We start from the raw sequence: 19022 nt of genomic DNA on the forward strand, positions 1-19022 counted from the left end.
GTATTCGTCCGAATCCTTTCCATTTCCGGTCTTTCTCTCTTCAATGGTATAGATTTGCCTCCGGTTTTTGATCAGAGAGTCGGTGGGATGTTCTGAAGCATTATAAACATGATGAGAATTATGCCACAAGTAGGGGTGTTTACGGGTTGGGTTAGATTGGTTTGAGTCATTTTTTTCAATCGATCCGACTTAATTGATTTATTCATTGACCAAACCAAAACCGATTGGGTAGGTTTATCGGTTTAGTTGATTTTATATATATTTTAAACTAAAATATTTATTTATATTTAAGTTTATTTCTTTTTAGTTTTTATACAAAACCAAAATATATATATTTAAATCTGATGAGGGCAGATTTGGCCCTACAGTGGAATTGTGACACATGGCACCTCATGCCAACTAAGTGTGGCCTCTTGACAGCTTGTTGGGGGAGCTCCCCCAAGTAGCTCGTCATAAGCAACTTGCCACAGGCAGCTCGTCATAAGCAGCTTGCCACAGGTAGCTTGCCATAAGCAGCTCGCCACACGCAGCTCCCCACAGGCAGTTCACCACAGGCGGCTAGCCACAGGCAGCTCGCCATAGGCAGTTCACCACAGGCAGCTCACCACAGGTAGCTCACCCTCATAGCTTGGCAACTTAGACAACTCGGCATTGCATAGGCAGCTCACCACTAGGCAGCTCGCCACTAAGCAGCTCGCCACTTGTCGGGTAACTCGGTACAGGAGTAGTTTGACATATCGTAGGAAGATCTCCTGCATGACAACCTGGCCCAGACACCGACCCGCTGACTGACATAGGCGCCGACCTGACAACCTGGCCCAGACACTGACCCGCTGACTGACACAGGCGCCGACCTGAAAAACCTGGCCCAAACACCAACCCGCTGACTGACGCAGGCGCCGCCCTGACACCTGGCCCAGGTGCTGACTTGGCCGCCTGACGACCTCGAGGAGTTCACCATCGTACCCCGGTTCTGACAGGATGTGACTAGTCTTACCGTTTGGAGGCTTTTCACCCACCTAACCCACGAGGACTCTGGTATATAAAGACCTCACCCCAAGAGGGGAAGGGGATAGAAAAAATGGAGGTAATCCCTACTCTTTATCTCTCTCGTTTCTCCAATATCATCTTCAAATCTCTCTACAATCAGAGTGCTAACTTAAGCGTCGGAGAGTCCCTGTCGGGAAAATACCCCCGGGTCCTCTGATTCAGTTCTCGTAGGTCCCTCAGTTCCCGTTGCCTACAAAGAGGAGAAAAATGTGGAGTTCTCGCAGGTCCTTCGACTCCTGCCGTCTACAAAGAGGAGGGAAAAAATGATATTCTCGCAGGTCCCTCAGCTCTCGCCGCCTACAAAGGAGAGGAAATCACCTCATGTAGAGGGTAGTCGGGTTGCGCTATACTAGGGAGCTCCACCGTCTTCTGAGTTGTAGGCCGCCCAGGAGTAGGTCAAATGACGAATCCACTAGGGAACTCGTCACCAGGCAGTTCGCCACCAGATAGTTCGTCACCAGGCAGTTCGCCACCAGGCAGTTCGTCACTAAGTAGCTCTCCACCAGGGAGCTCGCCACCAGGCAGTTCTCCACCAGGGAGTTCGCCACCAAGTAGCTCATCACCAAGGCATGTCACTACTGGGTCAAATAACGAAGTACTTAGCCAAAAAAAATTTTTATACGTCATAAAAAATGGTATGTGACAAAAAACGGTTACATCAAAATCAATTAATTTTTCATGTAAAACTAATTTTTTTGTTAATATATATTTAAATTTATACAAAATTTAATTAAATATTGTAGCATTGTATTATATTTGTATTGGTTTTATGTTTATAGTTTTTATCATAAATAACTAATTTTTTTTTTAAATTCAAACAAAACACAAATAAATATATCAATATTTAACGTATAGAGTAGGGACTAATTAATAATTACTTAAAAATATAGGACCGGTCAGTTTTCATGCATGAAAACCAAAACCAAACCGAATTGACCAAAACTTGGATTGGACCAAGCCGCCACGGGGAGATGATCTTACTGTAGAGTCTTTGTTGCTGTTGCAAAGTCAGTGGACATTTGTTTTGCTGGAAATACGTACGGATTCATATCCATTTATTTCTACTTCCGAAGTTGTTCGTTTGTACATAATTTTCTTTTTTTTTTTGAATTCGAAAATCCAGATTCCTTGGTGACAAATTTGACCGATATTGGAACCATTTGGAGAGATCAATCTTTCGATACAAAGCTTTACAAATCTCTCAGTTTATAGTATTTGGAATTTTCCACCCTCAACGATATTTAGCACTGAGTGAAGTTTGACCAAGGAATACGAGGGAGTTAATGATAACTGTTTTTCACCGGTGACTGTTATTGATCGGCATAACACCAGTTATTTATTTTAGTACCCATTAAAAAAGGGTAAAATGGGTATTTAAAAAAATTATGTACCGGTTAACGTTTCCCGTTTGGATAAATGACGGAAGAGAGATTTTAGTTGAATTTTTTAAAAATTTAAAAGAGGTTTTTATTAAAATAAAACTACAGGGAGGATGAACAAAAGTACAAGTACCTATCGGAAATTTTCCCTAAAATTTCAAGAGAGGAGAATGAATAAAAGCACAGTCGCACTCAGATTCAGTAGACTTGAGGTTGGTCTGGCATGAAAATCGCCGGACATCCCACTTTAAGCTATCTCCCATTTTTTCACAGGCATCGTCAAACATGGCCGAGATGCCCTTCAATTTCTCCTCAACCTTTGTCCGGTTTGTCGTCAAATACCCTAACTACCTCCTCTCTCACCAAAAGAGTCGTTGGAAGTCTCATTTCCATCAATCCAAAAACAGCTTTCCAAGCTTATTTAGAGACTTGTGTCTCTCTGTTGAAGAACTTTTCCAATCAAGGCCTGGCCAGAGAAGGGAGAATCCTTCATGCGCATCTGCTCAAAATGGGTGTCTCATCAAATAGATATATAGCCATCAAGCTCTTAATCATGTACTTGAATTGCAAGAAAACTCTTGACGTTGATAGAATCCTAAAAGAACTTGGAGAGTTTGATATTGTGGCATGGAACTGCATGATTTCGGCTTATATTGAGAACGGAAATCTGGAAGGAGCTCGTCGTTTGTTTGATGAAATGCCCAAAAGAAATGAAGTCTCCTGGACAGCGTTGATTGCAGGTTTCATGAAATTTGGAAGAGTGGATGATTCAATGTGGTATTTTGAGAGGAATCCATTCCAGAATGTGGTATCCTGGACTGCTGCAATTAGCGGGTTTGTTCAAAACGGCTTCAATTTTGAAGCCTTAAAACTTTTTCAGGAAATGCTTGAAAGTGGAATCCTGCCAAATGAGGTGACTTTCACATCTCTCGTTAGAGCTTGTACAAGCTTAGGTGATACAGGATTAGGCAGGAGTGTTTTTGGACTGATTGTCAAAACTGGCTTTGAACACAATATATCGGTTTGTAACTCCTTAATCACGTTGCACCTTAGGATGGGTGAGATTGATTTGGCAAGGATGGTTTTTGATCAAATGGAGGAGAGAGATGTTGTTTCTTGGACTGCAAGCATCGACTTGTACATTAAGACAGGCGACTTGATGGAAGCTCGTCGGATCTTTAATGAGATGCCCGAGAGAAATGAAGTTTCTTGGAGTATGATGATTGCAAGATATAATCAGAGTGGTGAGGCAGAAGAAGCATCGAAACTCTTTAAACGAATGGTTCATAATGGGTTTAAACCAAATATCTCTTGTCTCTCCAGCATTCTTAGTGCATTGGCCAGCCTTGAGGCTTTGCTACCAGGGAAAAGCATTCATGGACATGCCATAAAAGTTGGGATTGAGAGGGATGTTTTCATTGGGAGCACTCTAATTGACATGTATTGCAAATGCGGAGAGACTTTAGATGGACGCCAAGCCTTTGACTCAATTTCTGATAGAAATTTAGTTTCTTGGAATTCAATGGTTGCCGGTTATAGCCTGAATGGCCAATTAGAAGAGGCAAAGGAGTTGTTTGAGCAGATACCCAAGAGGAACATTGTCTCTTGGAACACAATTGTTGCAGGGTATGTTCAAAATGAACACTGTGAACATGTATTGGAGTTCTTCAATGAGATGCTTTTATCTGGAGAAATTCCCAACCAATCAACCTTCTCAAGTGTCCTACGAGCTTGCGCAAGTTTGGCCTCGATAGAGAAAGGCAGGAACCTCCATGGGAAGATCATTAAACTCGGGATTCAGCAGGATGTGTTTGTGGGGACTGCACTTACTGACATGTATGCTAAATCTGGAGACATTGTGAGCTCTAAGGGCGTCTTCAATAGGATGCCTGAAAAGAATGAGATCTCTTGGGCTGCAATGATTCAAGGGCTTGCAGATAATGGTTTTGCAGAGGATTCTCTTATCCTGTTTGAGGAAATGAAAAGATCAGCACGTGTTGCTCCTACAGAGCTTGTCTTTTTAGCTGTTTTTTTTGCTTGTGCCCATTGTGGGTTGGTTGACAAAGGGTTTCAGTACTTCGAGTCAATGGAGAGGATTTATGGTATAAAGCCAAGGGGTAGACACTACACTTGCATGGTGGATATGCTGGCTCGATCAGGGCGCCTTAGTGAGGCTGAGAAGTTCATTGAAGCAATGCCTTTTCGGCCTGAAGCTAATGCATGGGCAGCTCTATTAAGTGGATGTAGTATTTATAAGAATGAGGATATGGCGGAAAGGACTGCTAGGAAGCTTTGGGAATTGATGGAGGAAAACTCTGCTGGTTACATCTTGCTTTCAAATATCTATGCATCAGTTGGGAGATGGAATGATGTTTCAAAAGTAAGGAAGTTGATGAGAGAGAAGGGATTAAAGAAGATTGGGGGGTGTAGTTGGGTTGAGGTTAGAAATCAAGTCCATTCTTTCTATTGTGAGGATGGATGCCACACACAATCAGCTGAGATTTATGGTATTTTAGAACTTTTGATATCTGAAATGATGGTTTTCCAGAACTTGCAGAGTTAATGATCTGAGTAGTGGTTTTGAAGTTGTTACTTGAGAATAATTTCAAACATTGTTGCGGGTTGTAGATTAAAAAAGACCATTACTCAATGTTGTTCCTAGCTATTTAGGATCTTGGGAGGGGTAGACTGGATGCGGTCCTAGCTTTTTTTTTTTCCTCTCACAAAATGGCTTCCCTCAGAATTGAACCCATGTTCTGATGCTTACCCAGCCTGAGATTTTCCCATTACACCAAGTAATGGCCCCTCATTGTTGCGAGTTGTAAATATCACCGATGAACTATGGAAGTTCCTGGAAGTCTGGCAGTTATCATTTGTTAAATTTACAGTCACTCGATGCTTTAGGCAATGCAGCATTGGAGCTCTTAGAGAAGGTTCTTTTTGGGAATTCTAAGGAAATCCAAGTGAAAGTGATGCTTATGGTCTTTCCTGTTGAAGAGGTTTCTTTTGTTACATTCTGCTTGTATCTAGAAGCTAGCATACACAAGTTGATAAAAGAATAATATTCTTCTTGGAAGAGATACTCAGTATAAACAGTAGGAAGAAGGATGACTCAGTTACAGTAAACAATCTTATTTACTTAAAAATGCCCGACTTTATTTTTGAAGTTCTATTTGTAATTTTGTATTATAACAGAATCATATTATACTAGCAAATTGAATCATTATTCAGTCATGTGTATCTTACTCTACCTCTAGCTTTTCTTCCTAACTTCATTTACTGTTTCAAATTCAAGTTGAACTGTGGATTTAAACAAGAATTCTTAATTACATGTGGTTTCCAAATGCCCCATGAAGAAAGTCTTGTAATGCCTTTCTTTGTAATGGGGTAGCCGAGGCTACCCAATCCTTTTCTTCTGTTAATAAAATCTATCCTTGGTACTGATAAAAAAATGCTCCATGAGGAAAGATTTCTACTTCTGAATGCTTGTATATGTGTGCTTTTTTGGGTAATCTGTTTGTGTCAAACGTGTATAAATTTGGACTTCCATGCGATATGAAATCTTTGCAATACGATGCATATATGACACTGAAACTTTCAGGCAGCCTCACATCAATGTAATCACCAATATCTTTTGCAAAACCCGATTGATATTTTTTTCCATTTTGTTGATTCATTGGCAGTAAACGTGCTTCTCCATTAGTTTGTTTTATACAAATATGCTTATGTTAAGCATAGTATCATTATCACACCCCAATACCTTTGAAAAGCCTTGGAAGATATATACATGAGTAGAAGGATATCTTTGATGTGATCTTTTGGTTCCTGTAGTCTAATGAAAAAAAAAAAAAGCTTTGAATAACCTGCACTAAGAAAAAAAATATTTCTGGTCAAGCTTATATTGTATAAAAAATCAATATTGGTCCCAGCTGCTATCTGGATAACAATATATTATTTTAGCTAATTATTCTGCATTACATTAATGAAAACAATCAATATTTAAATAACAAATTCACGGGCATTCGCTACTAAACAAATATTAATTTTATAAATCTTTTCCTAGCTAGCCATATTGATATAAATAGAGCTTCCTAGTTTTGCTTAAAGAATATCAACTCTCACAAATCTATCCACGTCTCAAGCCAACAAGAAGATTGGTCTAAGTTCTTGGTCCGGCAACATAAACAGTCTGAACAAAAACTGGTCTGGTCTTATTTCCATCACAATGATCACATATAAGTTTTTCTCGTCTTCATATTTATGCTCGAAGCAAATCATATTCATAGCTCGTTTAAGTGGTAAGTCCTCCCGCCTTACAAATTACAATAGCCTGCTACTCGTTCCTTTTCGTCCTTTTCTACATTATTGACTATACCAGACGTTAGGATTATTGGTCATCGATCCCTTGTCTCATTCCGTAAATCGACATATATCGGATCCATCTGTTCTGCATTGAACCAGATTAAACTAAAAAGAAGTTGGTCCACTACTGACCGACAAATCGGCTTTTAAAAGAAAAGGAACAGAAGCTGGAGACTATGAGAGAGAGAGAGAGAGAGAGAGAGAGAGAGAGAGTAGCTAGTGAAGGCCTTTTCTCATGTTGGAGAGTTTTTTTTTTTTTTTTTGGCTTAGAAAGGGTTTCTCAAGGTGACCAATGAGGAGTAATTTGGTCCTTCAATGATATCACGGCACGTGGCATTGTAGAAAAGTAGAGTGACATCTCGATACCATGTAAGCAGACCCCAAGAGCACTTCAGACACTTCACAATTACCCTGACGACCTCAGCACCACTCCAGTAGGCCAAAATGTGAACAATTAGGCAACATCTCTGGTTGGCGTACCTGCTTCCATCGATCTGACTTGACTCTGGTTAGCGACCTGTTTGACGTGTTGAGTGACCTTTCTCTTAAGCAGGCTATTGCCTCCAAATTCCCTGGGATCATGACGCCATGCTGGAAGATCCGATTATCACCCAGCTCGCTTTGACGGGATTGGATAAACGTTGCTTGCTTACGTGGAGTTCACCTCCAGGCGTGAAACCACATCCGAACTAGACGGCCTGAAGATCTTAGACGTGTTTCATGCAGCTCATAACAGCTCGCCTATACAAAGTCCTAACCTCCAACCTCACAAGGTACGCATGATTTAGCTTTCGCAATTCTCTAGCTCTCTTGCTTCCTTACAAACAACTATTAGCTCGCTAACTTAAGTATCACAATGCCCATCTTGGGTCAAGCTACTTGGACATTTTGATAGTCACTTTCTTGCAACTCAACAGGAAACACCAAATCGCACATCATCAATGACCAATAATGGTATAAGAATTTGTTGCACCAATATTGATCTAAAACCCACTTTTCTCCATTCTCAAATGCTCAACTTTTCATTTTACCGAACAACATCATCATCCTCATCCTCAACGTCATCATCAACAACAACCATAATCAATAGTAGTATATAAACATAGAGAATTAAATAAAGAACGCACAATGGTTAATTAATCCATATTTGATAATTATGGATAGTTGGAACCGACCAATATAGACTCTGTCCCAGTTCATAGAGACGTGTACATTGTGGATGTCCATCGTAATAACATGGCTAGAACTAGAAGTTCAGGATATGTGAGTTCGGTGGGACTGTTTCATTGCTTGATGATATGGGTCAGCCAGTGGTCCGTACTTGGGCACTGCAGCCTCTAGGATTGCAACTTTGCAAGTAAGCTCTTTTGCGGTTGTCAACTTGAATACTATACTCTTAATTATATATATTGAAAGCTGCCCACAACTTCTCTCTCTTCTAGACTTGGATATATTTGCAATATAAAAATTGTTATAGAAGGAGTGAATTGTATTCTTTATATATATTTACCCTGTAGAAATAAGATGAGAATGTACCGGAAAGCTTGAGAATAGGGGATTGAGTGGATATCTGATGTGGTTTCCGGTGTCTTTTGAGTCATATATACCGACTACAATTGCATCGCAGATCAAAAGACTTCCCCTTCTGCAAAAGGTCCCAACAATGGCAAGTTGTAATTAAAATCTTTAACTTTAAGACATAATAAGAAATTATCATATTTCGGTCCCTTGCCTTTCCACCTTTTAATTTGTTACTTGAATATTAATTGTCCTCAGCCAATTAAGGCTTTTTGTGAATAAATTTATATAACAGAAAGTCAAACAAGGGTTGCCTCAAAGTTTTGACCTCATCAACATATTCCTGTGGAGCGAAGCTAAAAAGAAAAACAAAGAGTGCAAATGAAAAAAAAAAAAATTGTTGTTTGGCATTTTTTGTATACTCTGCGTTTATGGAAGATCTCTTCAAAATTCATTGCTTTCAATTCAACTGTGAGAAGAAGCTAGTATATACAGAGATTCCTGATTTGATTTCTGCTGCTTAATCCTAATTACCCAATTCTTCAAAAGGCCGTGCTTTTATTTTAATCAAACCTGGATATTGCTAGACCGGAACTTTTTTAATAATTGCTTTCGGTTTTCAGAAAAAAGGATCAGTAAGAAAAATAGAAAATGCTCGATCATATGCTGTCTCTGAATAATAAAATTAAAACTGAATTGAATTACAACACCCCACATAACTAAACCATCGCCTTGCTACAATGGTGGAAATTGCAGAAGGGAAGCATGCATAACTACAACGAACTAGCTAGCTAGAGCTTAGCAACTGAACTCATGTGATCTTGTAGCTGGTCGCTTGGCCAAACCTCTTCCTCCCTGCAAGCAATAATCTATGCTCGACGGAACAAGGGGAGCTTGTGACTTCCCGTAAGAATTCCAACACAGTGCCTGCTGTTGAAAACCTCTAGAACTCGGCGATTGCTCCAACTGGATGCCGACAAGATCAACATCGGTGCAGGGGACGCTGTTGCTGCAGGCGAGATGGATGGGTTGCACGGAGTAAGTTCCGGTGATCTGGTTATACTTAACGCCGGATATGGCCACCGCTTCCGTCTGGTTCCGGCATGATTTCTTGTCACAGTAATACTGGTCGATCGCTATTGGGACCTTCACGTCGGACACTTGAACGTTGGAAAAAGATAAATTTTTTACGGACCCAATCCCTCCCTGCAACGGATTTGACCAAAACTTAGTTTAGATTATTACTCTCAAATGTCTCAGATGAGTAATAATGCCAGCTTAATATAGCTCTGAGAATTTTCAACCTGCCATGTTTTGATTCTAACTCCATACAGAGTGTTTTGAATGTTGATATTCTCTACAACGATGCTGGAAACACATGCTACACTTCTGTCTTTCCCTAGCCCTCCTACGCTGTGATTTGGAAGAAATTATGAGGAAGCAAGACAGACGAGAAACAAGATCAAGAATCAGAAAATAAATAAACAAAAGTAAGAACGAAATATATATATATATATATATATCATTTAGCTGTAAAATTATTAAATCCTTAGCTTGCTACGTTATTAATTTATTTAATTTTAATTTCAATTTATTACCTAATGCCATGGCCGGGGCCACAGTTACTGTGATGGATGTGAATATTAGAACACCCTGTTTGTATGGATACACAGTCATCTCCTGTAAAATTACAACAAAAGAAAAACAGAAATCAAGATTTTATTAACTTGACAGCACCCGTGTTTTTGCTTAACAAATAAACTCGGTTAGTTAGCTTGAGACACATAAGATCAATTAGGACCATTTGTTGGCTCAAGTGGCTGAACTGAATGACTTATTGTTCTGTCCTTCAGTGAATAAGTCAATAAGTCGTTGTGAGCTTCATTGTTTTATTAATATAAGCTAGTCATTTTACTTTATGACTATTTTATCCACAAAAATACGAAGAAATATCATTTTGTTTTTCAGTAAAACCACTTTAGGCTTTCTTGAACGCCGGTCGCCTTTTGATTACTTGAATCTGCAGTACAGTGAGCTCTGACGACAACACAATGCAGAAGCCCCTAAGAAACTGCCACGTGTACAGAAGTGGGTTCAGTCAGTTTCTTAGTCCGTGGTGAGCGTTAAACTCGTTACCAACTTATGCGGCTCAAAATATTCTCAAGTACCAACTTCTGTAGGCAATGGACACACAGGACTAACACATGCATTGATCCTGAAGTAAAGGAACCCCAAGAACCTTCCGACCTTCGGAATCAAGAAAAAGAACTTTTATGTTTATGGAAAGATAAGAAATAATCAAAGAATCAATTACCACACCCAATATTGGAATGTTGAATTTCGACATCTCGCGTATTCTGTAGGTGAATGCCGTCGGTGTTTGGGCTGGTTTCCGGCGAAGAAATTGTAATGTTGTTGATCTTGACCCTGCCGGAACTGTCGAATTTTAGATGGCACTGAGGACTGTTTACAATGGTTATGTCACGAACAGTAACATCGTAACTTGCATAGAACCTCAGAGCCTGAGAAAAAAACCCAGAAACTCTGTTACATAACTTAATTTGATCCTTTGAAGATAAGAAAATATGATCTAAATTGGTTCCAAGGAGACATTCTAAACTTGAAAGCCAAAAGATTGAGTGGGGAGGAGGACTTCTTAATCTTACAGTTGGTTTTATATCTGGAATATATTTGGATCTCTTCTGCAAAAAGAAAAAGATGAACACAAAACTGGTGTTATTCTTGTTTTAATTTTCTACGTTGTTGATGCCAGTGGAGGAAGTTGTGTTTGCTAACCTGAACGTAGTTGACTTGGGAGAGACTCCACCAAGCTGAACCTTGGCCATCAAAATTTCCAGTTCCTTGGATTGTGAAGTTGTGTACCCACTTGAAGTTTATCCATTGGAATAAACTGGATTTTGACCAGGCACTTATCTGTGGAGGAGCTAAGAGAGTCCCATCTATCTGTATTAATTCCAAACAGATCAGATTCCTCTGTTTCTCTTTTGTCTTGTTTAGTTGTTTAGCTTTCCTAGGGGGGAGATAGAGATTGGATAATAAATAAAGGAAACGTAGAGCAGAGCACATTAATTATTTTCCATTTCCCAAGGTTGGATAGGTTGAAGAAAGAATGAAAGATAGAATGCAGACCTGAAGTACAAGATGATGCATGCAAGGGCCTTGAAGTGTTATTGGTCTGATGAGAAACCTGAATTCTGATGGAATTTCTACTGTGGCAGATGGAACCCTGCATGCAGCTTTCCATGCAGCCTGAAATGCCTGTATTAGAGAGATCACCATACACATGTTAGAACTTAGAAGTAGTTAGAACTCTCTCTCTCTCTCTCTCTCTCTCTCTCTCTCTCTGTCTCTCTGTCTCTCACCTTGGAATCATCGGAAATTCCGTCACCCTTGGCTCCAAATGACAGAATGTCAAAAATGGTTGAGTGGCTCGGATAAGAACCGTAGTAAGGAGCTGGGGCAGGTGCAGGGCCTGGAGCATTGCCACTGTTGTCACTTCTTCTTTGTTTCTGATTCTTGGGACTTCTGCTCTTCATTCTGTGGTTCTTCCTAGCCTCAACTGAAATTGTAGAAAAAGCAATGAATATCATGATCAGGAAAACCAGCAAAAAGAGGAGGGATCTGTTCTTGCTTTTCTTCATTTCTTCAGCCTTCTCTCCTAACAGAGATCATCAACTGTTCTCTGATGAACTTCAGGAGAAATTAACTCTGCCTGGGACAGTGGGAATGAAGAAGGTAGCTAAATGCAGTTTATATAGAGAGAGTAAGAGATTGCACAAATAGGGAGGCCGTGGTTTTGAATTGCAAGTACAGCCGCCATTAAGAGTGTTCAAGAGTTATAATTACAAAAACACCCCTGCATTTCAAAATTTAGTTTTCTGAACTCTAGAATTTGGATAAAACTCTTTCTGCAAATGAGAAGCAAGCTTGACTTCAACCAGCCAAGTATTAACTTAACCATTATCATCATCATACATTCATACCATCAGAAAAAAAAGGGAAACCATCATCATGATGCATGGAAAATGTTGTCTGAGTCATGGATGATCGATCTCAGCCACTCAAATCTCTGTGCAAGATTTTCTAGCTAGGGGGTAATGGACATGGCTGAAGATCATGTGATCAGTGGGGTGCAGTGAGTTGGCATGAAAGCACCTATGGAGTTTATTATAACATTAGTCGTACCAGAACGTTGGAATATAAGAACTTAAGAAGAGAGTCCGAACAAGGGAAGCAAATTATTAATTATGGTGTATGATTAGCTAATGAAGATTAGGTCACTCTGAGCTTGTCTTGTTTCAACTTTCAATTGCATGCTATAGTGGATTAAGAGGATAGATGGCATGCATTAGATTAATTAGCTTAGTGGGGAATAAGGAAAAAAGGGAAAGCCCCCTTTTTAACCTTTAAAACTCATAAAGTGTAACTCTTGAAGCATGAAGGGATCTTACTGAGAGTGAGAGGAATTTAGTTCCCAAGTAGAAATAAGAAAAGAGAAAAAGAGGAACGAAAGTACCCACGTCAGCAACATTTGTTAGGCATCTAATTGTACACACCCAAAAAGTAGGCATCTAATTTGGCTGGCTACTCTGCTCCTAGTGGAATATACTACAATGCCCCCAGTGGATTTTGAAATTAATTAGGAATCAGAATGAAATATCAGAAATCAGAATGCTCAAAATGGCATATACCCAGTAATTAGGATCCCAAATCTATTGTGAAACAACTGGAAGAAATAGAAGGATAGATATACTCTACTCAGTCATAATTGTGAAGGCATCAATTTCAAAAAATCTATTGTGAAACAATTGAACATAGAACCTACTATGGAAAATTAGTGTGTTAGAATCCATATTCTTTGTTTTTTTTTTTTGGTATTTTGGTGCGGTTTTAGCTGATTGTTTGCATTCGGTTTGATTCCTTTCCTGGGGATGTCTTATTGACCAACTCAACTAGGATTGGATTGGATTGGATCTGGATAATGTAATGCTTTTCTTGTTAGTTTATTTTACAAAGTACAAACCTGCAAGCTAGCTAATGAATGGCTAATGGGTCTTATTATAATCAGCCCACATTTAACCTGATCCGTCCCACTGCTACCTTGTGTTAGGATGTTTAGTATTTGAGTTGCATTAATTACTTTCGTGGCAAATGAAAAAAAAAAAAGAGAGAAAGGGGTGGGGGCATTATGGACCTTTGAGTTTAGGAGTGAGGGTAGTTTTTTTAGTTAGATGAGGAGTGAGAACCTCCGTAGTGAGACAGAACCTTCTTAAGGCACCTTTTAGAAGTGGTGGTTAACATGTTCATGACATGGAAGATGAGATAGGGGAATGGGGCGGTTTGCTCCCCCGAATTCCCTCGCTTTTTGGGCAACAAAATATTGTTGGGCTGTTTGTCTTCTTCAATCACGTGGTGGGCCATACGTGGGAGGGGTCGGTGCACAAATGATTTATGCGCCGGTAAGGGTGTCATAATGAACCGGCTTTGGATTGTACCACATTCAGTCCAAAATCATTTTGGACCAATTAGATGGACCAACAAGATATATTGAATTGGATCAGTCCGGTCCAAAATATTTATTAGATTGGATTGGACTGATTTGTTTATAATAAGTTTATATTGGATCGGATTAACTCAATACTTAGTCCATTATATATGTTGATAGACCAGGTTTGGATTGAATAAATTATAATGGATTTGAACAGATTGGATGGTCCAAATATTAAATTGGATTTGATCTAAATTGGTTTAAGATATTTATTGAATTAGATTGAACCTAGTCCATTTATAATGGATTCATATTAGACTGGATCGGATTAGACCAAATCCAGTCCAATTGACACCCCTGTGCGCCGGTATCATTGCTGAAGTTTCAAACCCACAGTTCGCCAGTTTTGGTGGTTGGCTTTCGAACCACTGATTGCAATAAAAATGTTTCTCGTTGGGAGCAATAATTGACAACGGAAAATGTTCTCGTTGGGCTGAATAGCCTAAATTGTGCCCAAGATTGGGCTGGGATACAAGTATCGGGGGTTCAAAACCAGTCATATCCATTAGGCATCTAACCACTCTAAGCTAACCAATTCATTACCAATTAGTTGGTATTTTCATTTAAAATAAAAAAACAATTAGTTGAGGGGGGGGGGGGGGGGGTTATAGTTAGCTTCAAGTTTGGTCCATAAGTTCACAAGTCTAATCGAACTTATGCTATATATTCAAATAGAGTTGAATTTGAGTTCATGTTTCTAGTTCGAATCTAACTAGAAAACGGAATTCAAACCTCATCACCGAATTTAAATAGCCATAGATTTGTTGAGTCCACCCACCATTGGATAGTATCACTTTCATTGATTAATAAACCTTCGTGACTAGGGTACCCACTAAACCTGCAACTTAGTTATGTAGTCTAAACTTAATGGCTTAACTCTCATCTTGCTGGTAGGTAGTTGGCATTTTTTTTTAGGAAAATTCCACTTTAGTATCCCGAATTTTAGGGTAGTATCAAGTTAGTACCTAAACTTTCAAACGTGTCATTACAGTATTTAAATTTTGAAAAAGTGTTAAATTGGTCCCTGTCATTAATTGACCGACAATTATTTGTTGAAAATGTCAAAACTATCCTTCAAAATAAGATACTGTTCATTGTCTTCTACCTTGAGATTGAACTAATTGAGGTGTTTGAGATTCTAGAGTAATGAAGTCATTGTCTTCTACCTTTAGATATGAAAGACATTATCGTCTAGTTATTTCTTTGCTTTTAGTTATTGTTTTCCTTTATCATATATTCATATTTCATGTTTTTTTTTTCTCTTTTTCTTTGAAGATAACTGGTTTAGTCTCAAGGTATAAGACAATGAACAGTATCTTCGTTTGAAGGATAGTTTTGACATTTTCAACAGGTAACTAACAATCAATTAACGACAAATACTAACTTGACACTTTTTAAAAGTTTAGGTACTGCAGTGATATGTTTAAAAGTCCAGGTACTAACCTAAGACTACCCCAAAATTTAGGGTATTAAAGGAGAATTTTCCCTTATTTTAATATAATAGATATATAATAGAAATCATGAAACTGCTAACAACATACCAAAAAAGGTAAAGTTGCATACTTTCATTGTTTTTGCGTGGCCATGATGGATGAATTGGCATATGCTGCAACCATGGCTATAGCATTTTCTACGAGCACCCAATTAAATAGGGACGGACTAGCAATCCAACTAACAGCAGATCACACGTGTTTTGAATATTCTACAACCATAGTGGCACCAAATTTGAGCTGTGATGAAGGATGGAATGTTCTGAAACGAGACCCGCTTCAATCAGTGCAAAACCCATTGGAATAGTGTTCGAATAGCCTTTATTGCCTTGCATTGGAAATATCTCTGTACTTCTGTGTTTTATTTAATGGAGGGATATTCCCAATGCAAGGCTATAAAAGTTGTTAGAATGGACCTTGCACCGGTTTTTTTCTAAAACGTCAACTGTTCAGTGAGCTGTAAAGAAGGATTCAAGGAATTTACATTGCATGTCCCACAACATATCTCAAACGTGTATTGGGAACATCTCTAAATGACAGCTTTCCAATGCATGCTGAGATGTGCATGTGGGGTGTAAATGTGAACTCAGATTGAAGACTTAAAGTCACGTGAAGGGATAATTCAAATGTTTTTCTTCACTTAAGGTTGCATTTGTTTGAGGTGTAAATTCAAATTTATACCATGAAAAAATGAACCGATTTAGTGATTGGTGGAAATTAAAACTGGTTCATTTTAAAAATTTACACCTACCTTGTTTGGTTGTCAAGGTGTAAATTCGGTGAGATGATCTACAAAGGAAGAGGGAAGTAGGGGAAGAAGAAAAAGAAAAAGGAGGAGGAGAAGAGAGAACAAAGAGAGACAAATCTGCCACTGTGTCTTACCTCTCCGTTGACCTCTTCGGAGATATACCATTTCATACCGGAAGAGAGACAGATCTATCATTTCTTACCGGACACGTTCACTCGACCTCTCCGTTGTGTCTCACCTCACCAACAAACCAAACCCCGAAACAAGCCCTAAAACATGGTATCCACCATGAACGACAAAGCTCACACCTTATCCAGGAAAGTCTTATCCTCTTCCAGGTGGATAAGTTACTTTCTCACTTTAGAGGAAAGTGTGATAAAATTTAACGAGATAAAAATGCCCATTAAAACAAAAAAGATACAAGGATAAAAATAGAAGCAAGAAAAATTTATTTGTGCAGAAAACAACACTACGGGTGGAATTGGATTTAGTCCTCACAAAATGTTTCTCATAATTACTTCAATCATGTATTAGGATGATGCAGGACAGAAACCGTGATTGATCTTGATATTGAGCAAGCTACACGTTGATAATAAAGGATCTAGAATCCACTAGGTTGAAACTTTGATAACACACCAGAAAATAAGAGAAACTCTCCAAAGAAATTGAATTTAAAATTCACTATTAGTAAACAAAGGCTTAGGGTCCTTTTTATATGCCCTCATTACAAACTTACTAAACTAATAAACAAATAGGAAATGAGACAACTTCTACACCTTTCCAAACTAATTTAAAAGAAAACAAACAAATAAGAACTCTATTAAGACTAAAAAGCTAAAAAAAAAGAAACAAATAAGAAAGTTATGAGTATTTTCGTAGGACTGTGTATTTTTATCCTTTCGTTCCTTTTTGGGCAATTTCTTCCTATCCAATTATTCCATGTATTTATTTGTAACATGTTCGACGTCATGAGAATCTCTCTATACTTGTATGTTTTGATTTATTGAGAGATATTTCAAATGCACAGTTGCAAGTGGTTGTGAGTATAATATGTGTTTGGTTCCATGGGCATTTATGGGTAGGGTGTTTATTTGCACTTTTTCACTTTAAACATTTATTTATACTTTTTTATTTTAAATGTTTCTTGTTTTTGTCGTTTGCTTGAACCTCACTTTAAATGTTTTTTACTCTCCACCTCAGATTAATACCCATTAAAGTATGCTACATTTGCATTTGATTTCAAGAAACAATGGGGCTTTGGGGGAAACAAGAATTTGACGTTTCCCCAAATGCCCCATGCACAAAAATCAAATCATTTCAATTTTCTACCATTTATTTGATAAAAAGGTGAAACTAAACAATTGTTTCATTTTGCTTCACCAGAAATAAAACACCAATGCCTATATGGTGCTGATATAGTAACAATTTTTCAATAAATGCCAATGGAACCAAACACTCCCATAATGTGAGTACCATTTTGTGAGGACTGAATCCGATCTCCAAAACTCGTAAAAATCCAAAAAATCAAAAAGTCAAATCAAACAAAAAATCTGGTTAATTGAACCGATTATATTATATTTATAATATATATTATAAAAACCAAAAAACCAAATTAATCAAAAACTAAAACCGATCAACCGATTGATTCAATCTGGGGATTCGCAAAAACCGGCAATACCGGTTTAGTTTCAAAAAATACCTACGATTTGGTCACACCCCTAACAACACAGGTAAGTGTTTCCTAAAAATCCAACGGTGCCTAAATAGTAAATGGATTAATGGTCTTACTTCCCATCAGGATCGTAGATTTCAGCCTCTGGACTTGGCTGGGCTAGTGGACTTACAGGGCCTCAATCGTAACAAATTCATACAGCACTCTTCTATATTAAATATGTTAACACTGCATCGGTTCTACATGCAATATCTAATGGAACAAAACTCAGCTGACCAAATTATCTCAACTACAGATTTATACTGTAATCGCCCATGATTTTGACTGGTTCAGCTGTGATACCAATATGAATGACATCTTAACTAGATTAATAAAATTAACAAAAATGTGAAAGACTTAACCGGTTAGAATGTTTCATGGTTCAACTGTAGTTTTCAATTCTGTTTCTCACCGAAGCCAATGATTTTAATCAAGAAAAGGGGCTACAAGTTCCCAAATATCAGAATAAGAAATAAATCTTAAAGAACTGGGAAAAGAGGATGAGCAAAATTAATAAGCCAATCACCTATACGGTTACCTTTCCAATAGGTGTGACAATAAACGACCTCGCCATCAATCCATTTAATTTGTGGGTTCATGCGGTTTTTCAAACTGTCAGTAACCAATTTAGAAATTATCGACAAAAAAGGTTTCAGTTTCTATTTTTACTGGCCAATTCATTTAATTTTTAAAAACTTTTACTAACGGTGTTCATCAAAAACTAAAAAATCAATGCCGAATTGATGAATTTTGATTAATTAATAGGGAAATTCCCGATTAATATTATGTACTATGGATTTAGTACCATTTTGGTCCCTAAGCTTTAAAATGCGACAATTTAGTACCCAAACTTTCAAAATGTGTCAATTCAGTACCTATTGTTAACCGGTTGTTAAATGGCATTTGAAAAAAACACAAATGCCCTTTGAGTGTCATCTAATTTTCTTTATCAATCATCTAAATATTGGCAAAAAATTAACAGTCTTAAATCTTTACCTCTTTTATTTAAGAAAATTGGGGTCCAAAATGCCCATTGAGACGTGATCCCAATTTTCTTGAATAGAAGAAGCATAGATTTGGGATTGTTAATTTTTTATCAACATTTGAATGGTTGATAAAGAAGTTTAGATAACACTTGAAGGACATATTTTGAAAGTTTAGATACTGAATTGTTGCATTTTAAAGTTCGGGAACC

General features: G+C 38.1%; 1 protein-coding gene and 1 pseudogene across 2 annotated transcripts; one reads left to right on the forward strand and one right to left on the reverse strand.

Annotated features, from left to right (window-relative positions):
• Window positions 1-2552: 2552 nt before the first annotated feature.
• Window positions 2553-5679, forward strand: LOC148853832 (pentatricopeptide repeat-containing protein At2g13600 pseudogene; annotated as a pseudogene). Its single transcript, XR_016112590.1, has one exon. The product of XR_016112590.1 is annotated as a pentatricopeptide repeat-containing protein At2g13600 pseudogene (transcript).
• Window positions 5680-8838: 3159 nt separating this feature from the next.
• LOC148853833 (polygalacturonase At1g48100-like) lies at window positions 8839-12037 on the reverse strand. Its single transcript, XM_088941028.1, has 8 exons — window positions 11693-12037; window positions 11460-11588; window positions 11106-11273; window positions 10976-11011; window positions 10624-10831; window positions 9908-9989; window positions 9614-9722; window positions 8839-9515 (listed from the first exon to the last, which is right to left on the reverse strand). Exons 1-8 carry the CDS (start codon window positions 11969-11971, stop codon window positions 9108-9110), a joined length of 1419 nt encoding a protein of 472 aa, XP_088797154.1. The 5' UTR covers window positions 11972-12037; the 3' UTR covers window positions 8839-9107.
• Between the last annotated feature and the right edge of the window lie 6985 nt (window positions 12038-19022).

Source organism: Nelumbo lutea, chromosome 4, assembly GCF_056320005.1.
Source record: "Nelumbo lutea isolate HS-2025 chromosome 4, American lotus-T2T, whole genome shotgun sequence".
NCBI lineage: Eukaryota > Viridiplantae > Streptophyta > Magnoliopsida > Proteales > Nelumbonaceae > Nelumbo > Nelumbo lutea.

Bases quoted from the DNA above. Each gene is read 5' to 3' on its own strand.
- LOC148853833 (XM_088941028.1), bottom strand. From the start codon at position 11,971: ATGAAGAAAAGCAAGAACAGATCCCTCCTCTTTTTGCTGGTTTTCCTG. The intron at 11,589-11,692 runs GTGAGAGACAGA...TCTCTAATACAG, and splicing joins GAATTTCCGATGATTCCAAG to GCATTTCAGGCTGCATGGAA. The intron at 10,832-10,975 runs GTAAGATTAAGA...TTTTTTTCTCAG, and splicing joins TTCCAGATATAAAACCAACT to GCTCTGAGGTTCTATGCAAG.